The following is an 18711-nucleotide window of genomic DNA, read 5'->3' as shown; positions in this document are numbered from 1 at the left end:
CTCTTAAAGTTCTAAGAACCCCAGGCTTGTGGGCAGAGGTGGGCTGTGTTTTCTTTGCGGCCACAGCAGTGGGGCTGGGAGAGGTCAGCGACTTCTGGGCCCTGCACCTCGTGGGGGGCTGACCCCCCACCACACACTGCCCGCCCGCTGGGTCTCCAGGCCTCAGGTCTGAGTGGCTCATACTTCTGAAAGCCAAACTAAAGTGCACAGTTTAGGCACACTTTCCGCAAATCTGAGTGCATTCCCCTCTCCTGTGAATTGCCCGTTTCTGTCTCATAAGCAGGGCCACAGCAGGGTCACGGGCATGCCTTGACGTGATCGTCCACATTCGAGGTGCGGCCCACCCAGCGCTTCTCAAACCGCCACACGAAGCCACTTGCAAGATGGGCAGGCCGGTCGCAGCGCCCACCTGGATGGCATGTGGGACAGCCATCCTCCCAGCCCCCGCAACTGGGCATGACCCCCAGGAAGGAAGGGAGGTGGCGGGGGACACGCCAGAGGCCAGAGGCTCAGGGCGCCGACACTCTGCTCCATGTGTGCGCGACGCAGTCTCCGGTTTGTGGCATTTTGCAGACAACCACGTGTGTTTTACCTTCTGAATTCGACCACACACGAAGGGCAGGAGGGTGGACAGTTAGTACTCACATTACAGACGGTAGAAAGGAACTAACAGTTGATTTTTAAATTTAAATGTATCACAAAAGAGAGAATTTCTCACTGAAAAATGTCTTTTTACATGTATTTTATTTTATTATTATACATTTTTTTTTAAAAAAGCATACTTGCATACTTTATGAAGCTTCTTAGGAAGTTGAACTGGCACGATTAGCAGTAAGCAGACCCGCTGACTTGCACACCGTTTAAAGTTGCTGTGCAAACCTCAACAGCCCGTCGAGTTGTGAAATCATTCCCATGAACATCCAGAGAAAAGTGAGGTGAAAACAGAGCTGATAAATCTGGATAATTCAAAAAACTTACATCTTAACCCTGGCATCAGATCTAAAAACCTCAGCATCCACAGCCATCCTCTCAGGACAGGCATCCGGCCGCCTCACCGGCGGCTTCTTAGTTGTGGTTCCTGGACAAACAGCAGGTGTGAGGGCACAGGGCTTGCCTGGATCTGAAGGTCAGAGACTGCGGACAGGCTCCGCCCCTCCATAGACAGTCACGCAGAGAGCTCCTACAGCAGCAGCTAGGGCCCCATCTCCAGACGGCCAGCTGCGATCGTGGAGGGTCTCCATGTGGCGCCAATACTCAGCGGCATCTTCTCTAAGCAGCGGGAGAGGGTCTCCAGGCTCACGACTGGTCAGGAAGAAATGGGCGACAGGCACAGCTGACCACCGTCTCCTGCAGGACGTGGTTCCCTTTCATCTAAATCCGACTCAATTTTCTGCTGAGACACGACTGCCTTTACCACCTGAGACCACTGGCCGTGCGTATTCCACGAAGTCATCTATGAGAACAGGCCATGCTCCTAAAGGAGAGCAAAGGGTTTGAAAAAATCAGCATTTTAGAATAATATTTTTTATAATCAAAGGATTTTCTCACAATCCAACATTTATATCTCAAGAACTCAAATGATTTTAAACTTCCACACATAATGGATCTGCTGAAATTACCCTCCTCGGTTCTGGCCGGCCGGGGGCGGCAGGTGCTGTGTGCTGCCGTGCACGCGTCCGTGAGCAGCGCCCACCGCCAGTCCCGCAGAGCATGTCCACGGTCACCTCCGCACTGGGCAGAGGGGGCTGGGGGTGGACATTCTTTCCGAACGGGCAGTGCCCACAGTGCAGCAGGAGAATGTTCCCTGAGCCCTGAAACGTCTGGGGTGGGAGCCGCTGCAGGTGTGATCGTGCTCAGGTGAGTGAACACAGGCTGGAATCCTCTGTGTGCTTCGGCGGCACGATGGGATAACTGCCGGCCACACTGGGGTCAGCGGGCCACACTGGGATAACCGCTGGCCACACTGGGGTCAGCGGGCCACACTGGGGTCAGCGGGCCCCCGTCACTATCCTGCCTGTGGTCCTGCCTTGGGCCTCTGCACACCCACCTTGAAAGCGTCAGCTCAGAAGAGGTCCTCCCGACTTTCGGTGTGAGCGGCATTTTCTCTTGTGGGATTTACAGGACGTAATAGGTGAGTACTAGTCACTTCATCATCCTGTCTCACACACGGGGTCGGGCAGGGGTCAACGGGGACCCACCTGCCCACTGGCCATCACCTGAGGTCTGCGGACTTCGCCTACCTTCTTCATCATAGTTGGACATGTCATCTGCGATCATGTTTCCAAAATCTAGAAGAAGGTTCCAAGTGTCCCTTGGGATTGATCTTTTGTGATGCTCCTAAAACACAAAAGGAAAACCCAGCAGACCACTGGCTCAGATGGAGCTCTCAGCCTGGTGATCTCAGGACACAGTGTGACCAGGTGTGAGGACCAGACCAGCACGGTCAGCAGTTAATACAGCAACAGTGCTGTGGGTCAGTGTTAAGAGCTGCAAGATGCCAATGTGCAGCTGCAGAAAGCAGACTTATTGAAACACAAAATAAAACAAAAGTTATTGACTTTTATTTCAAATAGAAAGGCAGCATTTCTAATCTCTTTACCCAACCCTGAAACCAGTTCAGAGACCACGTGGGCCAGCGGCATCTGGATGAGTTTACTTCCTGTGGACCAGGCGGCTCTCGGCAGAGGTGGGACGCTGTTACTGGACACTTCAGACACTGGAGGACCCGCCCCTGCTCCTCGGGGGCCCCCAGCTGGAGAGCAGCCCCAGGTCCCCTGGAGGCTCCCAGCCCCCTAAGGCCTGTTTTTGCACACATGAGTGCACGTGTCCATAGACGGCTCCCAAGCTTGTCTCACACTCCAGAGCACGTGCACAGGTGCATCACGCGTGCTCTTCTGCCCCCGCCTCCCCACATGCACCCCGGGCCTCCCGCTGCCCCACACGTGCCCCGGGCCTCCTGCTGCATGTGCTGGGGTCCTTCCCCAGGCTGCTCCTGGAAGGCTGTCCCACACCCCTCCACTAGAAGGACTGGTCCTCACAAAGCAGGGGGACCCTGAGCAGGAGAACAAAGCCATCTCCTGCGGTCAGGGACAGGCCCAGCAGCCTGCACCCTCCCCTCGGCCGCAGTCACCAAGGGGTCTCAGCCCATGAACACTGGGGCGGGGACCACAGACGCACAGTCTGGCGGTGGCCTCGAGCAGCCTGGCCCGAGCCCATGGGCTCCACTTTCCACAGGAGACAGATTGTGGCCGCAGCTGGGCTCCCTGGGACCGCCGCTGGGGACACTGGTTCCTCAGGGCCCGCGGACAAGCCATCGGTTATTAGGACGGTAACTGCCCCGGCTGACCACTCACGTGGGGACCCCGCAAGCAGGAAGACACTTACCAACAGGAAGCTGTTCCAAAGATCTAGAAACTTAAACCTTCCAGGTAACACCAGATTCCAGTACGCGACGGCCATCTCCAAATCTGGCAAAAAGAGTGAAAGCACTGAGTGAGTCCCAAGTCCTGTTTCCACAGCACAGGGACCACTGCTTGGCACGCTGGTGTTCACTTACTCAGGAACACTCGGCAGCCTTACCCATGGTTGCACGCGGGCTCACAGAAGAGCTCCTGAAGCAGAATCTGATTTGGTACCTTGTGGAAAATGGCTTTGGAAAACGATTTGTGTACTAGGATAGCTGGATGTGTCAACAATTATTCCCTAATTAATCCATTATGAAGACTCTGCTTTTCTCATGTACTGAGCTTTCTTGACAGCTGGACTGACCTGGATATGATTAGCTGGATATGACTAACGCATACCATTTATATACACATTTAAAAAAAAACAGCCCCATGTACTTTCTAAGTGATGAACTACAAGTTAAAAACGTGTTTAGAAAGGAAGGGACACAGTGCTTTCCAAATAGACCTTCCTAGCCACGGTAAAACTAAAACGGAATCCGATTCAAAAGTCGATCCCGTAAGCATCATAAAGGCTTGGGATTTCTTAAGGTAAAGCCAAGACAAACTAGCACGTCGTTTGGTCACTAGTAAAACTCCGCGTCCTCATTTTCCCCCAGCTGGAAGGCAGCGCCGACCTCACGTCTAAACAGACTGACGCCGTGGGCTGCATCATGAGATGGGATGTTCACGGACACAGAAGCTGAGCGGCAGGGCTGCAGGAGAGGGGCTCGCTCTCTGCTCACGGCAAGGCTGGCATCGACTTATTTCTGTGTGATTGACAGGAACATCAAGGGGCTGAGAAGGTAACTTCTTGAAGCGGACAACCTTCAGCTAGGTTGGCTAGTGCTCATCGCTTTCCGATCATAGGACACAGTCTTGTACTGAAATAGTGCTTATGTGTGCATGCCAGGAGAATGAACGCAGAAAGCTGATAAATAAATATGTAAGGTAACAAATGCTTTCAGTGAAAAATATTCTACTAAACACCTTCCAAAAGATTTTCATCTAAATCTGGTTTGGTCAGACTTGGACACAAGTCATAAAAGCTGAAGCTCTGACCAGAGGGTCCCAGGTCAATCAATTAGAAATGGATGAGCAAGAAATACGTGAGTAGTAGCCAACTTCAAATAAAATGCCTCTATTTCCTGTGTTTATCATCCACGAGATAACTCAGTCTGAAATAACCTGGAGCCCTAGAAAGAGAGCAGTGGTCAGAAAACCTGAGGGACAGGTAGAGAAGAAGGCTGGGTGGACCCTACCTACGGGCCCGCACCCTGCTAGGTCTACTCCCTTATCACTTAGGGAAATCTACACTCAACTCATCTTAGTGAGGGAAAGTCCCACACTGAGAAATGGAGGCAACCTGGGGAAGAGAGAAAAATAAAGCTTTACGGCAGACATTAAATCTGGTTACCTTTGGGTTCGTTTGGTCCTAGAAACCCTTCTTATAAAGTTCCCGACGTACATATTTGTAAAGCACACAACTCAGTAGACGCCTGCATTTTCAGAGACCCGGCATCATGTAAGTAAACAGGCTGAGTGCTGTCCTGACGGGCCTGGCCATTTGCAAAACAGCAGCAACTCTCAAAGTGATAGAACTTGAGAGCTGAGATCAAGAACAAAATCTGCTCTGCTGCTGCTGTGTCACTTCAGTCGTGTCTGACTCTGTGTGACCCCATAGACAGAAGCCCACCAGGATCCCCCGTCCCTGGGATTCTCCAGGCAAGAACACTGGAGTGGGCTGCCATTTCCTTCTCCAATGTGTGAAAGTGAAAAGTGAAAGTGAAGTCGCTCAGTTGTGTCCGACCCTTAGTGACCCCAGGGACTGCAGCCCACCAGGCTCCTCCATCCATGGGATTTTCTAGACAAGAGTACTGGAATGGCTTGCCATTGCCTTCTCCGAAAATCTGCTCTACTGATCGTGAAAGCGATCATCAGAGCAGCTAGTTTCTAATAACCTCTGAAAAACCCTACCTCCTGAGTAAGAACGTGGTTAAAAGATGCTCCTAGGAAAATTTATGTCTGTGGTGCTCCATTTAGGGTTAGATCATAAAGACAACCATTCTGTCAAAAAAGAATCTCTGGGCTGATGGAAAAATTAGTTAATAATCATGAAATTTACTTCCTCGAAAATTATGATTTCTCAAAGCCAACTGATTGCAGACTCTAGCCAGTATAAAACCATGCCAAGTATCCTACATTAAAGCAAAGCATCAAGGAGTTTTAATTACCTCCTCTACTAGGGGGCTTCTCTCAGCAGTGGCTTTACAGTGTTGAGCGTTTCTTTGACAGAACGCCGTGAATCGGTTCTAGGACGGCTGCCCCCCGACCCTGAACCTCCCTCCCACTCCCATCCTCATCTGGTTTTGTATCTTTTTTAAAAAACCCTCAAAAAACATTATAAAATAAAGTGTGATGTTTGCGAAGTGTTCAGGTATGTAACAGAGGCTATTGTTGCCTTTAATACGATTTTATGTTCTCTCAGTGAGTCTCATGAAGCACAGACACAGAACCAGAAACCGCTCCAGTTCTTCAGTGACTGATTCCTGATAAACATGTCAGTTGTCTGTAGGCATAAAGTAGATAAGATAATGATTTTGTTTTTCTCAGTAAAGGAATTACAGGATAAACTATCAATTTCTCCTTTTCTGCTGCCTGATACTCAGGCAAAGTTACTTAAAATAGAGGCTACACACGCTGGACTCCATGCTGCAAGAGTGCTTCAAAATACTCCTCACAGTGAACTTCATGACCAAAGAAAGTAAATTTATAAACTTTAAAACAGGTAATTAACTTGGACTAATTTACAACCTCTTAGAAGTTACAGTGGAATTTTACAAGCATGGCAAACGCGATGACTTCAGATGGAACCAATGCTGTAGGATTTCCAGACACAGCTCCCACCTCCCCTGCTGCAGCCCTACAGCCTTCTGGCAGGATCACCACCCTGCAGGGGAGCCCCGGTCAGCCAGGGCAGATGGCGTCCAGCCGCAGTGGGAACACTGCTGGGCGTCTGAGCTGACCTGGATGACACAGAGGGCTGCCCGGCGGAGCCCTGCAGAGCCCTGAGCCAAAGGGTCGCCATAAAAATGATGGCTGCTCGAAACCCTGAGTTTGAGGTTCTCTGTGACATGGCAACAGAAATAAGCTGGTTTTATAATCCTCAAATAAACCAAAACCTCAAACCGGAAATACAAGCTAAAAATTTTCTGTATATACCACATACGGTAATGCACAAGTAACATTTTGGCAAAATCATACATCTCTGAAAGAAGAAAAATATAATCCAACACACATCAGAATTGGTTTAAGTAAGTTAACATTAAATCCCCAGGCCAGGACGAGATTGTCACCTGCCTGGGTCTCTAACCCATTAGACAATTACACATCGATAGGAGAGAACGCAGAGCATCTGAAAATTACTCCACATTTAAAATCGTATTTTTGGCTCCACATGTCAGGAGTGACTGCAGGCTGAGGGGCTGGAGCGCGTGGGACTGTCCCAGTGGTGAGGGGTGCCCTCAGTGGAGACCCCAGAGGAGGGGCCCGCCCAGAGCCCTGCTGGCCACACCCATGCGGCCTCTCGAGCTGACTGGCGTCTGGCAGGCATACTCACCTAGCCCCTTCTGCCCCGGGCTCCTAGCAAAGGTGAAGGTGAACTGGTAAAGGTCCTTGAACTTCACCGTGTCCTTGAGCTCCTGCTCCAGTCCTGGCAGTAGGGCTCTCAGCTGCTCCGTGCTGTCACACCTGGGACAGGACACAGAGCCTCACGTGGGCGTCGCGGGCGGCGGACAGGGCTCCAGCCTCCCTGCGCTCCGGTGTGGCCTGAGGCTCGGGCCTAAGGGCGGAGCTAAGGTCCCTGCCCTGGCAGTGAAGAAACCAAACCCACTGATTTCTATGAGCATGGACTGCACCTTAGTGGAGAGGCCCTGGGCTTCCCATGGGGCGCAGTGGTTAAAGAACCCACCTGCCAGCGCAGGAGGTACAGGAGATGCAAGTTCGATCCCTGGATCGGGAAGATCCCCTGGAGGAGGAAATGGCAGCCCACTCCAGCGTTCTTGCCTGGAGAATCTCATGGACAGAGGAGCCTGGCAGGCTACAGCCCATGGGGTCGCAAAGAGTCGGACGTAACTGAAGCAACTTCACGCACACAGAGATGTCATTAAAAGTAAAGAAAAAAAACCCCACAGAGGCTGCAAGGCTCTCCTCGCCTGTGTGGTGGAACACAGCCAGGGATGAGCCCTGCAGCCGGGGCCCCGCAGAGACCAGCGCCCGGGTGTGATGGAGATGAGCGGGAAGACCTGGGCCCTCGCTGAGGGCAGAGCTGACCCGACCTGCAGCCTGTACCGTCCCGGAGGAGACAGGCCCACAGACTCCGTGTTCAGGGCATGCTTCATTACAGTGGGTTGGACTTAAAACAGCCAACACAGGAAAACTCTATCACTTTAAAACTGGATTTTCCTCCAAAAAGTCAACAACCTTGAGGAATGTTTAAAAGCCCTCACTAAAGCAGGCTTTAGAACAGCGAAACATAAAATCTGTCGTTTATTTTGACTGCACGGCAAGGAGAAGGCTGAGAGCCACACGTCACTGACCTGCGTGCCCCGGTGAGGCAGGTCCCTGAGCCTGCGTGGAGCTCGGTGTCTGGCGGGTGAGCGGGACCCCAGCCCCTCCCACCGCCACCCCCTCCTCCAGGCTGTCACCCCTGCTCTTCTCCGCGTCTCCGTCACAGCACTAGCGCTCCATGGCAGACCAATTAACCCTGCTTTGCAGTTAACAGATGGGAACTCCCGAGTTCTACTTTGTGTCTGGGTTTCTGTGCCAACATTGAGTGTGCGAGGCTAACCCGTGACACGTGGCTCTGGTGGTTCATCTCCACCGTCTCAGCCACTGCAGTCACGGAGCAACACCTCTGTGCTGCAGGGAAGCATTTTGGCTGTTTCTAGTTTTCTGGTCACGAAGAATGCTGAAGGTTCCCGTATGTGGATCCTGGCACACAGTGAGTGTGTGCGGCAGACACCCACCCACGATTCCACAAGTCTTGTCAGACCCTTCTCCAGGGTCACTGCCCACCAGCGACACTCGGCAGCTGTCCTAGAAGAGGGCCTGGGAGGTCCTAGTTTGCCGTGCCCTTAATGTGCACCCCGCTACCCCTCCCCACGAGTGAGGCTGAGTACCTGCTTGTACCTTCACTGGCCCCTTGGAAAACATCCTCTGTGAAGGGCGTGGTCGTGTCTCCTGTCCGTTCTCAACCGGGTCACCTTTCTCTTGTTTCACAGGGACTCTCCTGTCAGCAGAGCATCTCACGGCCCCTGCCCTCCTTCCCCACGTGACGCCTCCTGGAGCTATCTCTGGCTGGAAGCCCTGGTTTCAGGGCAGTACACTTTATTCTCTGGTCTTCTCTGCAGTGGCTTCTGATGGTGTTTCGCCTCCTGTGCTACGGTGCGGCCGCAGGTGTTCTCCTATTTTCTAAAGGCTTCTGCCTGCAGCCTTTCGCCCTGAGATCTGCAACTCACTGAACTGACCGTATGCATGGCGTGAGTCAGAGACCAAGACGAACCTTCTCCCACATAAGTGTCAGTCGCTCAGTCGTGTCCAACTCTGTGTGACCCCACTGCCTACAGCCCGCCAGGCTCCTCTGTTTGTGGACTTCTCTAAGCAAGAATACTGCAGTGGGTGGCCATTTCCTTCTCCAGGAGATCTTCCCCACCAAGGAATTGAACCTGGGTCTCCTGCACTGCAGGCGAATTCTTTACCATCTGAGCCACCAGGGCCGCCACCTTTTCCCATAGGACTAGCCAGTTCCCTCAGGACCCTTTCGTGAAAACCCATTCCTTCTCCACATCTCTAAAAGGCTACCTCTGCCATAAATCAAGTGTTTCTGGAAACACAGGTTTGTTTCCTGGCTCTCACCCTGCTCCACTCCATGTGCTGCTAATTACTGCCAGTGCCATTTACACACTGATAAAGCATTCACCCTCCCTTTTCTGTTACCACAGTAAATTACATGAATTGACTGTGTAACGTTAAACAGATCTTGCATTCCTGGACTACAGCAAACTGTCCTCACAGTTTACCCTGGTTTCTGGTTGGCTCGCTTTGGAGGCTCATCTTGCGGAAAATCTGGTCAGTGTTTTTGCACCTTCCATTCAACGTATGTGCCTTTTGATTCTTACGACTGAGAGGCTTGTAACATGTCCTTTCTTACTATCGAGGCTATGCTGGCCTCAAAAACGTGCTAGGAGTGTTTTTTCCTGTACTCTTCTCTTGTGTGAAACTGGTGTTATTCTATTAAAAATTGGGTAAGATGTGCCAGTGAACCAATCACGGCCATGAGTTTTCTCCTTGTAAAGATTTTAAATGATGGGTTCTGATTCTCTAAGCGTTACGGAACTATGTCTTCACATGCTCATTTCAGTAAGTTGTCATTTTTTAAAGAACTGTCGTATTTCATTTTTCAAATTTATAAAGTTGCTCATAATACAGTCTCATTTTATCTGTAGGGTCTATAGCAACATCCCCTTTCTTTCTATGGCTTGTGTGGCGTTCATTACTTTACTGGTCTTCTCAAATATCAAGTTTTTGGCTTTATGAATCCTTTCCACTTATAGTTTCTTAAAAATGTCATTAAATTGCTGCCTGTTTAAAAATTTTAATTCTGTCTGCACCCTGGGTTTAATCTCCTGTTCTTTCCTCTACTTGCTGAGATGGATGCTTTCCTTACTGAGTTTCAACTTTCTAAAATATGCATCTAAGAAGCTGACTCCCGCATGTTCTCATACAGTTTCATCACCCAAAATACTTTCTAACTTCTGTCCTAACTTCTTTCTCAACCCAGGGTTATTCAGAGGTACAGTGTCCACACAGATCCCAACCTGCCCAGCTATCTTCTTGCTGTTTCCCTTCCTCAGCTGCACTGTGGTCAGATAACAGTCTGCATCGCTTCAACTCTGGGACACCGCTGCACCTTACCTCACGGCCCAGTTTATGGTCAACGTTCATAAGTGTTCTTTTTGAAAAGAATATGCATTCCTCACCATCAAGGCAACGTTCTATTTACCACTGACTTGTTTACACATCCACCAGTTGGCAAGACGCATGTGAGAAGGTGGGCAGATGTACTCCCCGCGGTGCCGGCAGATCCCTACCCTTTAGAGTCTCAGTCTCTGCTTTGAACAAACTGTGACTGTCCTGGTAAAATGAAACGCTCACCATTAAGAGACGGTCTTCAGAGCCCTCCTGCCCCCACTCTCCCCTCTCCCGCGCTCCCTAATTCATTCACACGTGACCTTCCCTCCTTGCTGTCTCACTCATCTACACACGGCTGGCTTCTCTGTGTCAAAATCTCTCTAGCTGACACATCATATGAGGTCTTCAGGGAATGTGATCCCAGGTGCTAATACCATCCTGCTCTGCCTGCCTTGGGCTGGAGCTGGGCAACTCACAGGATGTGTATCCACAGAACTCCAGGGCCTTAAGACGGCAGAAGCAGAAAACTATGGAGATGACACCGAGCAGGCTGCTGCAGGACGAGCCTCCAGAGAATTACTGGAGCTGACCGACACTCCACTTTCAATTCTCTGTCCCCTAACCAGCAACTCAGAGGTGGTCTGAGGACACCAGTCCACCTTCTTCCCAGGTTGCTGGCCTCCTGAGTAAAAGCACCTTTTCTTTTTCCACCAAAAAAAAAGAAAATGTCTTTCATTTTCTGTAGAATTGCTTTTTGCTTTAAAGCTTGTTTCAGTATATTAACAGCCACATCAGCCTATTTCTGGTTCATGTTTGCACACTGCTTTAGACTCTGTCCCTCAAACTGTCCTGGGCCCTTATGTCTTATTTGTATCTACTGTAAATACTATACACAGCAGTTGATTTTTAAAACCCACCTAGCATTTAGTTCACTTACATTTAATGTAATTATGTAAATACAAACATTTTTAGGCTTAAATCCTCCATTTTATCATGGGCTTGCTATTTGTCCCGCCATAAGTTAATTTTCTTTGTGTCCTTTCTTTTCTTGGATTCTTTCAGATTGAATTTTGTTTTTATACTGATTATAACAAAGAGCACAAATACTTTTTCCCACTGTTTTATCTTTTTCATTTTCCCAACAGCATCTTTTGATGCTGTTTTTAACTCTGAGCAAGTCCAACTTACCACTGTTTTCATTTGTGGCTAGTACCTTTTCTGTCTTTTCTGAAAAAGCTTAACCCAGGGTTATAGTTTCTTAATCTTTGTCTAAAACTTCGTGGTTTTAGTATCTTGCACAGGTCTACAATCTAGCCCCGACTAATTTTCAGGTATGGTATGAAGGAGGGACTGAGGTTAAGTTTTTTCATGTTTGCCCAATTGTGTCAGCATCATTTGTTGAAAAGACTCTTCTTACCCCCCACTGAAATAACAAACACTAACCATCTTGCAGTAGATGAATAATGTGGGAAGACTTTACTAACTCATCAAGACTTATTCTAAAGCTACAATTAAGAATATGTGATGCTGGGTTAAAGACAGATAAAAAGACCCACGAGGACAGCAGGGAAGACCCACACAGACAATTTTTTGTTTTTAAAAATGTCAAGGCATTTCATAAAATTTATTCAGTTTATCTAAGAATTCTCAAGCACCCAAAGAAAAGGTGTAGAATCAACTGTTAAAGGCAGGTATTCTAACCACAGCCAGGAAAAGTGTGAGGAAATCATACGGGGCAGACACAGAAGCCAGAGTATTTCCAGAGCTTAGCACCATTTAGAGGCAAATAGTCCTTCACGTCCCTAAAAGCACAGGTTATTCTCCACAGAATAGTTCACTAATACATTCACAAAACTTTTGTTTAATATTTTAAATGGTACTTTCACCTTTAACTGCCCCATGAGGTGTGGAGAGAGAGCAAGCCACTGACCATCACTAACTTGTGACCTTAAATTATATTCTGTAAACTCCAGATAAGAGGGTGTGAGATGATCTAAAAACATTTTGGGGAGATTCATGCTCAAATTCTTTAAAATACGTATTTAAAGTTATGACACTTCATAGGCTAATAGGAATTTTAAAACTTTATTTGTACGATGTATTCCTAGACAATGTCTAAGAAATACCATTAACTGTCTCTGTAAGAAGCACTTATTTCCAAAAGCTCCTGCTTTGGGGCGATTTTAACAGGTGGGGTAACTGTGGTCCAGCAGTCATGGAATGTTCTTTTAACGGGTCTTTCCGGTTCTAAGATCACTGGAACTTCTTCTAGGCTTTCCCAGGTGCAAAGAATATGAACACATGTGTGGCTGTAACACTGTTATAAAGATACCTGTTGTTCAGTTGGTTTTAAATTGGTTTTATTCAACTACCTGGAATATGGTAAGATATTAGAAATGAAGTCTCATAGAACTGATCATCTTGACAGACTCCTGGGTTTAGTGAAAACAAGCACTCTGTCTGCACAGCCTTAGAACATGTTTACCTAAGGCTTTCAAGCTCCTTTGGGAGCTAAAAATAAGTGAGTTTAAGTTGTCAACACCGAGACCTCAGAGTGTCAGCAAGTCAGCAGGTCAGCTTCTACACACTTCATGAAACAGTGCAGTAAGCTTAATGGTTAAGTCATTTATGTTACCTGCTTTCATGTACTTCTCTGACTCACCTAATAAGTAAGAAACATCTTAAGGTATTAACGAACCTTTTACTCCAACTCTAGGTAGAGCAGAGCAGTCATACAAGCAAAAGACAGAATGACATTTTATTAATGCTTAATGCAGCAACACAACAAATTATATATTTAGTACACAGTACTATGAAATAAATGGCTGAAAACAAACAAAAACTTGGATGTTTATGATAACTCAAGACTGGAGGAAAAAATTAGAAAGGAGAAAGTCTAACAAAAGGAACCAATCTGAATAAAAACAGTGAACTGGAATCCAAATGAAAACTAGAAGTTTACTAGTACAAACACACAGGAGATTTGTAAAACGTACAAAGGACATAAATTGATGGGAAATTTACAGGTCGCTTAACATTGAAAATACTTTCCTTTCTGAAAAAGCTTAAACTGAGACCAGCATACTTACCCAAGTTCTGTCATGCCGTCTACAAATTCCTTTTTGCTAAATTCACATTGAGTTGCAGCCCTGAATTTCCATGCTATTACCAAAACTGTGATACTGGCAGGATCTAGGCTTAAATCATCACAAAACTGTTGAATTCCATCAATTCCAATTTTATTTTCATCTTGTGGGTCTACAGTTAAAATTAAGGGAAAAATAAGTTAAAAACTTGGATATTTTTTAAAGTATTACTAAAATGGGTGGAAAGAATGTATTTTTAATACATCAATCAATGCACTGCAATTTTCAAGTATATATGAAAGAAACAGTAACAGATGATAATTCATCCAGAAAATACTATTTTTAAAATCTAGGTTTCTGGGTTTTCAAGGGGAAAAAAAAAAATCACTGAAACTTCTCTGAAAATGTCATCAGGAATAAAAATTTTGATTTCCCTAGAGTAAAATAAAGATTCAAGTTTACAGAATTTTAGCTTGCCCAAAGGCAAACTGCTATGAAAAACACTGCATGGTGAAGTATTCACAGGAGTTCAAGATTTTATCACCACCTTGCACGGCAAAAGAAAGATAATGTATTTTTCAAAAGTGATTTCATTTGTTACAGTGCTAATACCACTGCACAACACTTACTTTTTGGTCATTTATACACCCACATTTAACAGCTGAGAAATTCTGGCTTACCCCTCCCCTAATTTCTAGTTTAGAAATAAAACTAAGGAAGCTAGCATTTTTCCACGGGAAAATCAAAGAGTGACGCCTACTAAAGCATCAGCAAGAGCGCACCAGTGAGGCCCCGCGAGCTCGCCGGTCTCCGGACCTGCCTGGCGGTGACATGCCACCTGCGGGAGGCGCCAGAGCAGACCGTGGCACCTCACTCGGAGCAAGGTCAAGTGCAGCAGACTCTTCATCACGCGAGGTCGGCCGCCTCAGTGCTCAGCACTGCATCTAACGTACGTGGTTACCCGAGGAGACTGCTGGCCCCCATCAGTCCAGCAGTCACCGAGACCCTCCAACTCTGCGCTCCCAGGTTGCGAGAGCGGGCTCCCAGCACAAAGGGGCTCACACGTCCCGACTCACGCCTGTGCTCCTGACACGCATACGGTCAGGAGGACGGGAAATGGGTCTGCCATGCCCTCGCCTAACAGGAGTCCTGACAAACTGCACACGCGTCGTTTCCGGATGCGCGAAAGCAGCTTGGAAGCACTTGTTCATGTGTATACATTCTGTAAGGACAGGTGTTTGTCAACGGTCTCTAACTATATATTTATTTTTAGGGCCCAAATCTTGAACTAAAGAATAAAGATAACTTTCATACAAAAATATTTTTGCAAAGGCAGCTGCACCTATCTGAATAACTTAAAAAATCTGCAGAGCATAGGACTTACAAAATTAGCTCAGTAATTAACTTAGCCAAAAAATCTAAAGCACACCAAAAACAATGTTCCTTCTTGGAGAACTACAAATACAAATCTGTTTTTTTAACCACAGGTTTCTTAACTAAGATTTTTTTTAAAAAGAATGCCATTTTCAGTTGATTTTTTTGTATATAAATAGATTAAAATATACACAACATATTTTCAAAAGTAAAAAATGAAAATAAACAAGAACTCAAAGTCTAGGAAGTTTGTGTTAATACTTGTTTAAATGAGGGTTTTCACTCTCTGCGTTCTATGTTTTTAAGTTTTGGAAACATAAGAGTAACCCTAGAAGCTGCTAGAAAGAAAAAACAAGTCAACTCTTGAGCCACTGCCTCCTTCCCCCTCAGCAGACCTGATGCCTGATGCGGAGCTCAGAGCCCGTGGAGCTGTCTGGATCTGCAGACGCTCCATGTAGACCTGTTTTGCAGCATGACTGTATTTTGATAGGGAAAGTGCCATTCTAAGTGCCGATTTCAATAAAAATAACCACTGTCTCCATCTGACAACTCAAGGTTTCTCTGCCAAGAGCTCTTCCAGAAGCTTCTGCCACTGGCACTGTTGCAGGACTCTGGCGCCGCCAGCCGTGGAGGGCAGGGTGACCTGCACCTCCGGTCAGAACCACTCGGCCGATGTTGAAGAGTTCCCGCAGCCTTCTCACCAGGTGTTCCTGCCCAGTGGAAGTGCTGGCGCAAAGTACTCTCGTAGAGGGCGTAGCCCCCCCGGCCTGGACACCAAGCCTCCCACCAGGGCCTCCCCACAGCTGACCCAGGCCACGTATAGGAGGGCTTGCTGCCCATCAGCCTTTAGACTGTGCACCTTGTCCCACCCCAGCCTTGAGCCATCAGCAGCCACGTTCCGATTAAACTAACTAAACTGTATAGCTGACCATCAGCAAGGGAGGGGACTGTGCTCCTAACACGGCACATGGTCGAAGGCCTTGGGACACGGCATAGAAACTCCCAACCACCACCCCTGCACCCTGGACGTGCGGCGCCTTTGTGCCCTTACCTTTGTACCTGTTATACAGCCGCTCCAGTTTCTTCCTATCCACAGAGGTTCTCATGGATCCCCTGTGAACAAGCTCGGGTACTGGAAGCAGCTGTCTGTGGCCACGTCTGGTATCTACTTGCTCTGCTCTAAGCAGTGGGCGGCACTTCTCTTGCCAGCCTGCGTAAATGCCATGAACTGGCGGACCTTGTCCTTCTGCGATGATTTAAGTTTATGCTCTGGGAAGCTAAAGAGGCAGGAAAGCCAATGAGGCCGGCCCAGAGAGCCGTTACATCTCGATCACCAGCACCTATGTTGTATCTGGACTTAACTTCTCCTGGGTGCACTTCAGAACTACAGAAATACAAAGTTTTGCTCCCCGTCCGTTAAAAACACTGGACAGCCTTCTGAAAATTCAAATGACAGTATCTATATAGTAACAAATATGGAAAGTCTGAACTCCCCAAATTAGAAATGTCAGCATTCTATGCAAAACACATTGTGATCTTGTTCCCTTCGTGTGAAGTAGGATGCTGCTTTTTTTCCTCTGAGTCTCAGTGAAATCCCCCTTTATAACACACATGTACCATCTGATGAAGCGAGGCTAGAGGGTAACCCGAGGTCTAACCAGAACACCACAGCCCACCTGTGGGTCCTCCTCAGCTTCAATTAATTTCAGGCCCTAATGACCAGGAGAAGGCCCTTGAGATTTAGAACAGTGTTATTTTAAGCCTTTCTCTGTCTAAAATTAGCAGAACACTGATAAAAACACACACCTGCGTAACAAAAAAGAAAAGTAACTTACAGAAGTTCCAAAAGCAGGCACAAAAAGCCTGTGATGATTAAGTAAAGATATTAATAATGAGAAGTTCATGTACATGAGACAGAAATAAAATGGAAAAATACTGAAGAGGCTGTGGGTGGGTAGTAAATAACAAAACTGCCCTGTAACTGCACTATATATAGTATATGATGAAACCAAACAGTATTTTGATGCTTCCAGATACCGGAATGGTTAAGGTTTTATTTATTGAAGGTAACTGATGAAAATGACAGCAGAAATGACAGTGATTCACCAAGGCTGTAAATCAAAACAGACACTAGGGCCTTCCCTGACAGTCCGGAGATCAAGACATCAGGCTTCCACTGCAGGGGGCACAGCTTTGATCCCTGGTCGGGGAACTAAGATTCCACATGCTGCATGGTATGGACAAACTGTCCCCCCAAAACAAAACCAGACCCATCTACTAGATGCTAATACTTTATGAAAAACAATAATCTGATAAAGAGGAAAATTTTGCTTTTAAAAGAGTTTATACTAACTTCTGTTCAAAAAAAGATGCCACAGTTCACAGAAGCACATAGAATAAGTTGTAACTTACAAAACCGTGTAATTGGAAACCAAGATGTAGATGAAGAAATCAGGAGGAAAAAAGACAAAGGAAGCGAGAGGTAAGGTACAGACGTGCACACCACACGTAAGAGCTGAAGGCTGAAAATGAGGCTCGGAGCTAAAGTACAGAGGGGACAGTGCATGTCACCACTTTCTTCAGTTTTGGTGCCAGGAGGAGCTGGGCCATTTGGAGGTCTCGCCTAAAAAATAAATTAATAAAGGTCCACAAATTGGCAGGACCACGGCCTACACTTCAAGCTCTGATGGACTTCACTAAGGCTCACCATGCCGAGGAATTATCCGCAGCTTTTAAGGGAAGTGGGTGGGCTTTTCTTACATTTCATTGTCTTACCCTCTTAAAATGTACAAAATTCTTGAAATAAAAACGTGGATAACCTAGGAGAAACATCAGATAAATGCTCTAACCTCTGGAAAAGATCTCAAGCCTTTTAACTGTGACCTTGTGAAGAACCGCTTCTGTGATGTGGCCATCAAGACTGACCAAACGCCCTTAAAACGCCCTTGCAGAGACACCGCACACAACGCAATCTCCTCTCAGGGTCGCCTCCAAGGGGCTGACCCAGTTAAGGGTGTAAGCTGAGTCACCCCGATGGTTCTGGGTTCAGCAGGTGGTGGTGGGGGGGGCCAGGAACCAGACCCAAGCGCCCCCTTCCTCTCGCGCCCCTCCAGCCCCTCCAGCAGGCCCGGCTCCTGCCCGCGCAGCCGCTTCCCAAGGGAGCTGGGGCGCGGTCTCCGCCCTCTGGAGCCGCTGCAGCCCTCGCGGCGCCGGATCCTCTCCGCGTCCTCCTCCGCGGCGGCCCCGCAGCCGGACGGTGCGCCCTCCCGCCGCCGCTGCCCCTGCACCTCCCTCCCGGACGCCCCTCTGCGGCCCGGAGCCGCTCCCCAGGACCCCGCTGCAGGAGCGCGAAGGCCGCCCCGCGCCCCGGCGGCCTCCCGCGTCTGCCCTCCCCGCCTGCGCCGCGGGGAAGGCGCGAGAGGACCCGCGTTTCCCGCGCGCCCACGACGCCTCGGAGCACAGCCCGGAGGCTCCAGAGGCGCGCCCCGCGCCCCGCGCCCCGCCGCCGGCCTCCGGCCAGGCCCCGCGCCGCCGCACAGCGCCTCGGCCCGGACACCGTCCGGGGACGCGCGACCCCGGCTCCCGGCGTGCCCCGCGCCGCCCGCGGGCCGCCGGATCCAGGCCGCGCTCGGCCTCCGGCTCCCGGCGTGCCCCGCGCCGCGCCGCCCCCTTAAAGGAGCCGTGACGCCCTCTCTGCCGCGTCGGCGCCGAGCGCGTTCGGGAGACGGCGCGCAGAGCGGGCCCTCCGGGCGCCGGACCTGGGCCCCGCCCCGGGGGCGGCCCTGCCGCCTGGGAAGGGATGCGGGGAAGGCGCCTCCCTGTCCTCCCCTCCCGAG

General features: G+C 48.7%; 1 protein-coding gene across 2 annotated transcripts; it reads right to left on the bottom strand.

The window, feature by feature from the left end:
• Nucleotides 1–754: 754 nt before the first annotated feature.
• DCUN1D2 (defective in cullin neddylation 1 domain containing 2) lies at nucleotides 755–18315 on the bottom strand. 2 transcript variants are annotated; one of them, XM_055426753.2, is made up of 7 exons: nucleotides 17725–18315; nucleotides 15927–16152; nucleotides 13505–13673; nucleotides 7063–7193; nucleotides 3385–3467; nucleotides 2241–2337; nucleotides 758–1474 (listed from the first exon to the last, which is right to left on the bottom strand). In XM_055426753.2, the coding sequence occupies exons 2-7, from the start codon at nucleotides 15979–15981 to the stop codon at nucleotides 1383–1385; spliced, it is 627 nt and encodes a 208-aa protein (XP_055282728.2). In that variant the 5' UTR covers nucleotides 15982–16152; nucleotides 17725–18315; the 3' UTR covers nucleotides 758–1382. The 2 variants fall into 2 exon arrangements, 1 of the variants encoding a protein (XP_055282728.2); XR_008686026.2 differs by lacking the exon at nucleotides 13505–13673 and having other exon boundaries at nucleotides 755–1474; nucleotides 15927–18315.
• Between the last annotated feature and the right edge of the window lie 396 nt (nucleotides 18316–18711).

This window comes from Moschus berezovskii, chromosome 13 (genome assembly GCF_049115385.1).
Source record: "Moschus berezovskii isolate FMDL1 chromosome 13, NW_MosBer_1.0, whole genome shotgun sequence".
Classification (NCBI taxonomy): Eukaryota; Metazoa; Chordata; class Mammalia; order Artiodactyla; family Moschidae; genus Moschus; species Moschus berezovskii.
The sequence above is the reverse complement of the archived record's forward strand: the minus strand, read 5'-3'. Positions and strand labels throughout refer to the sequence as shown.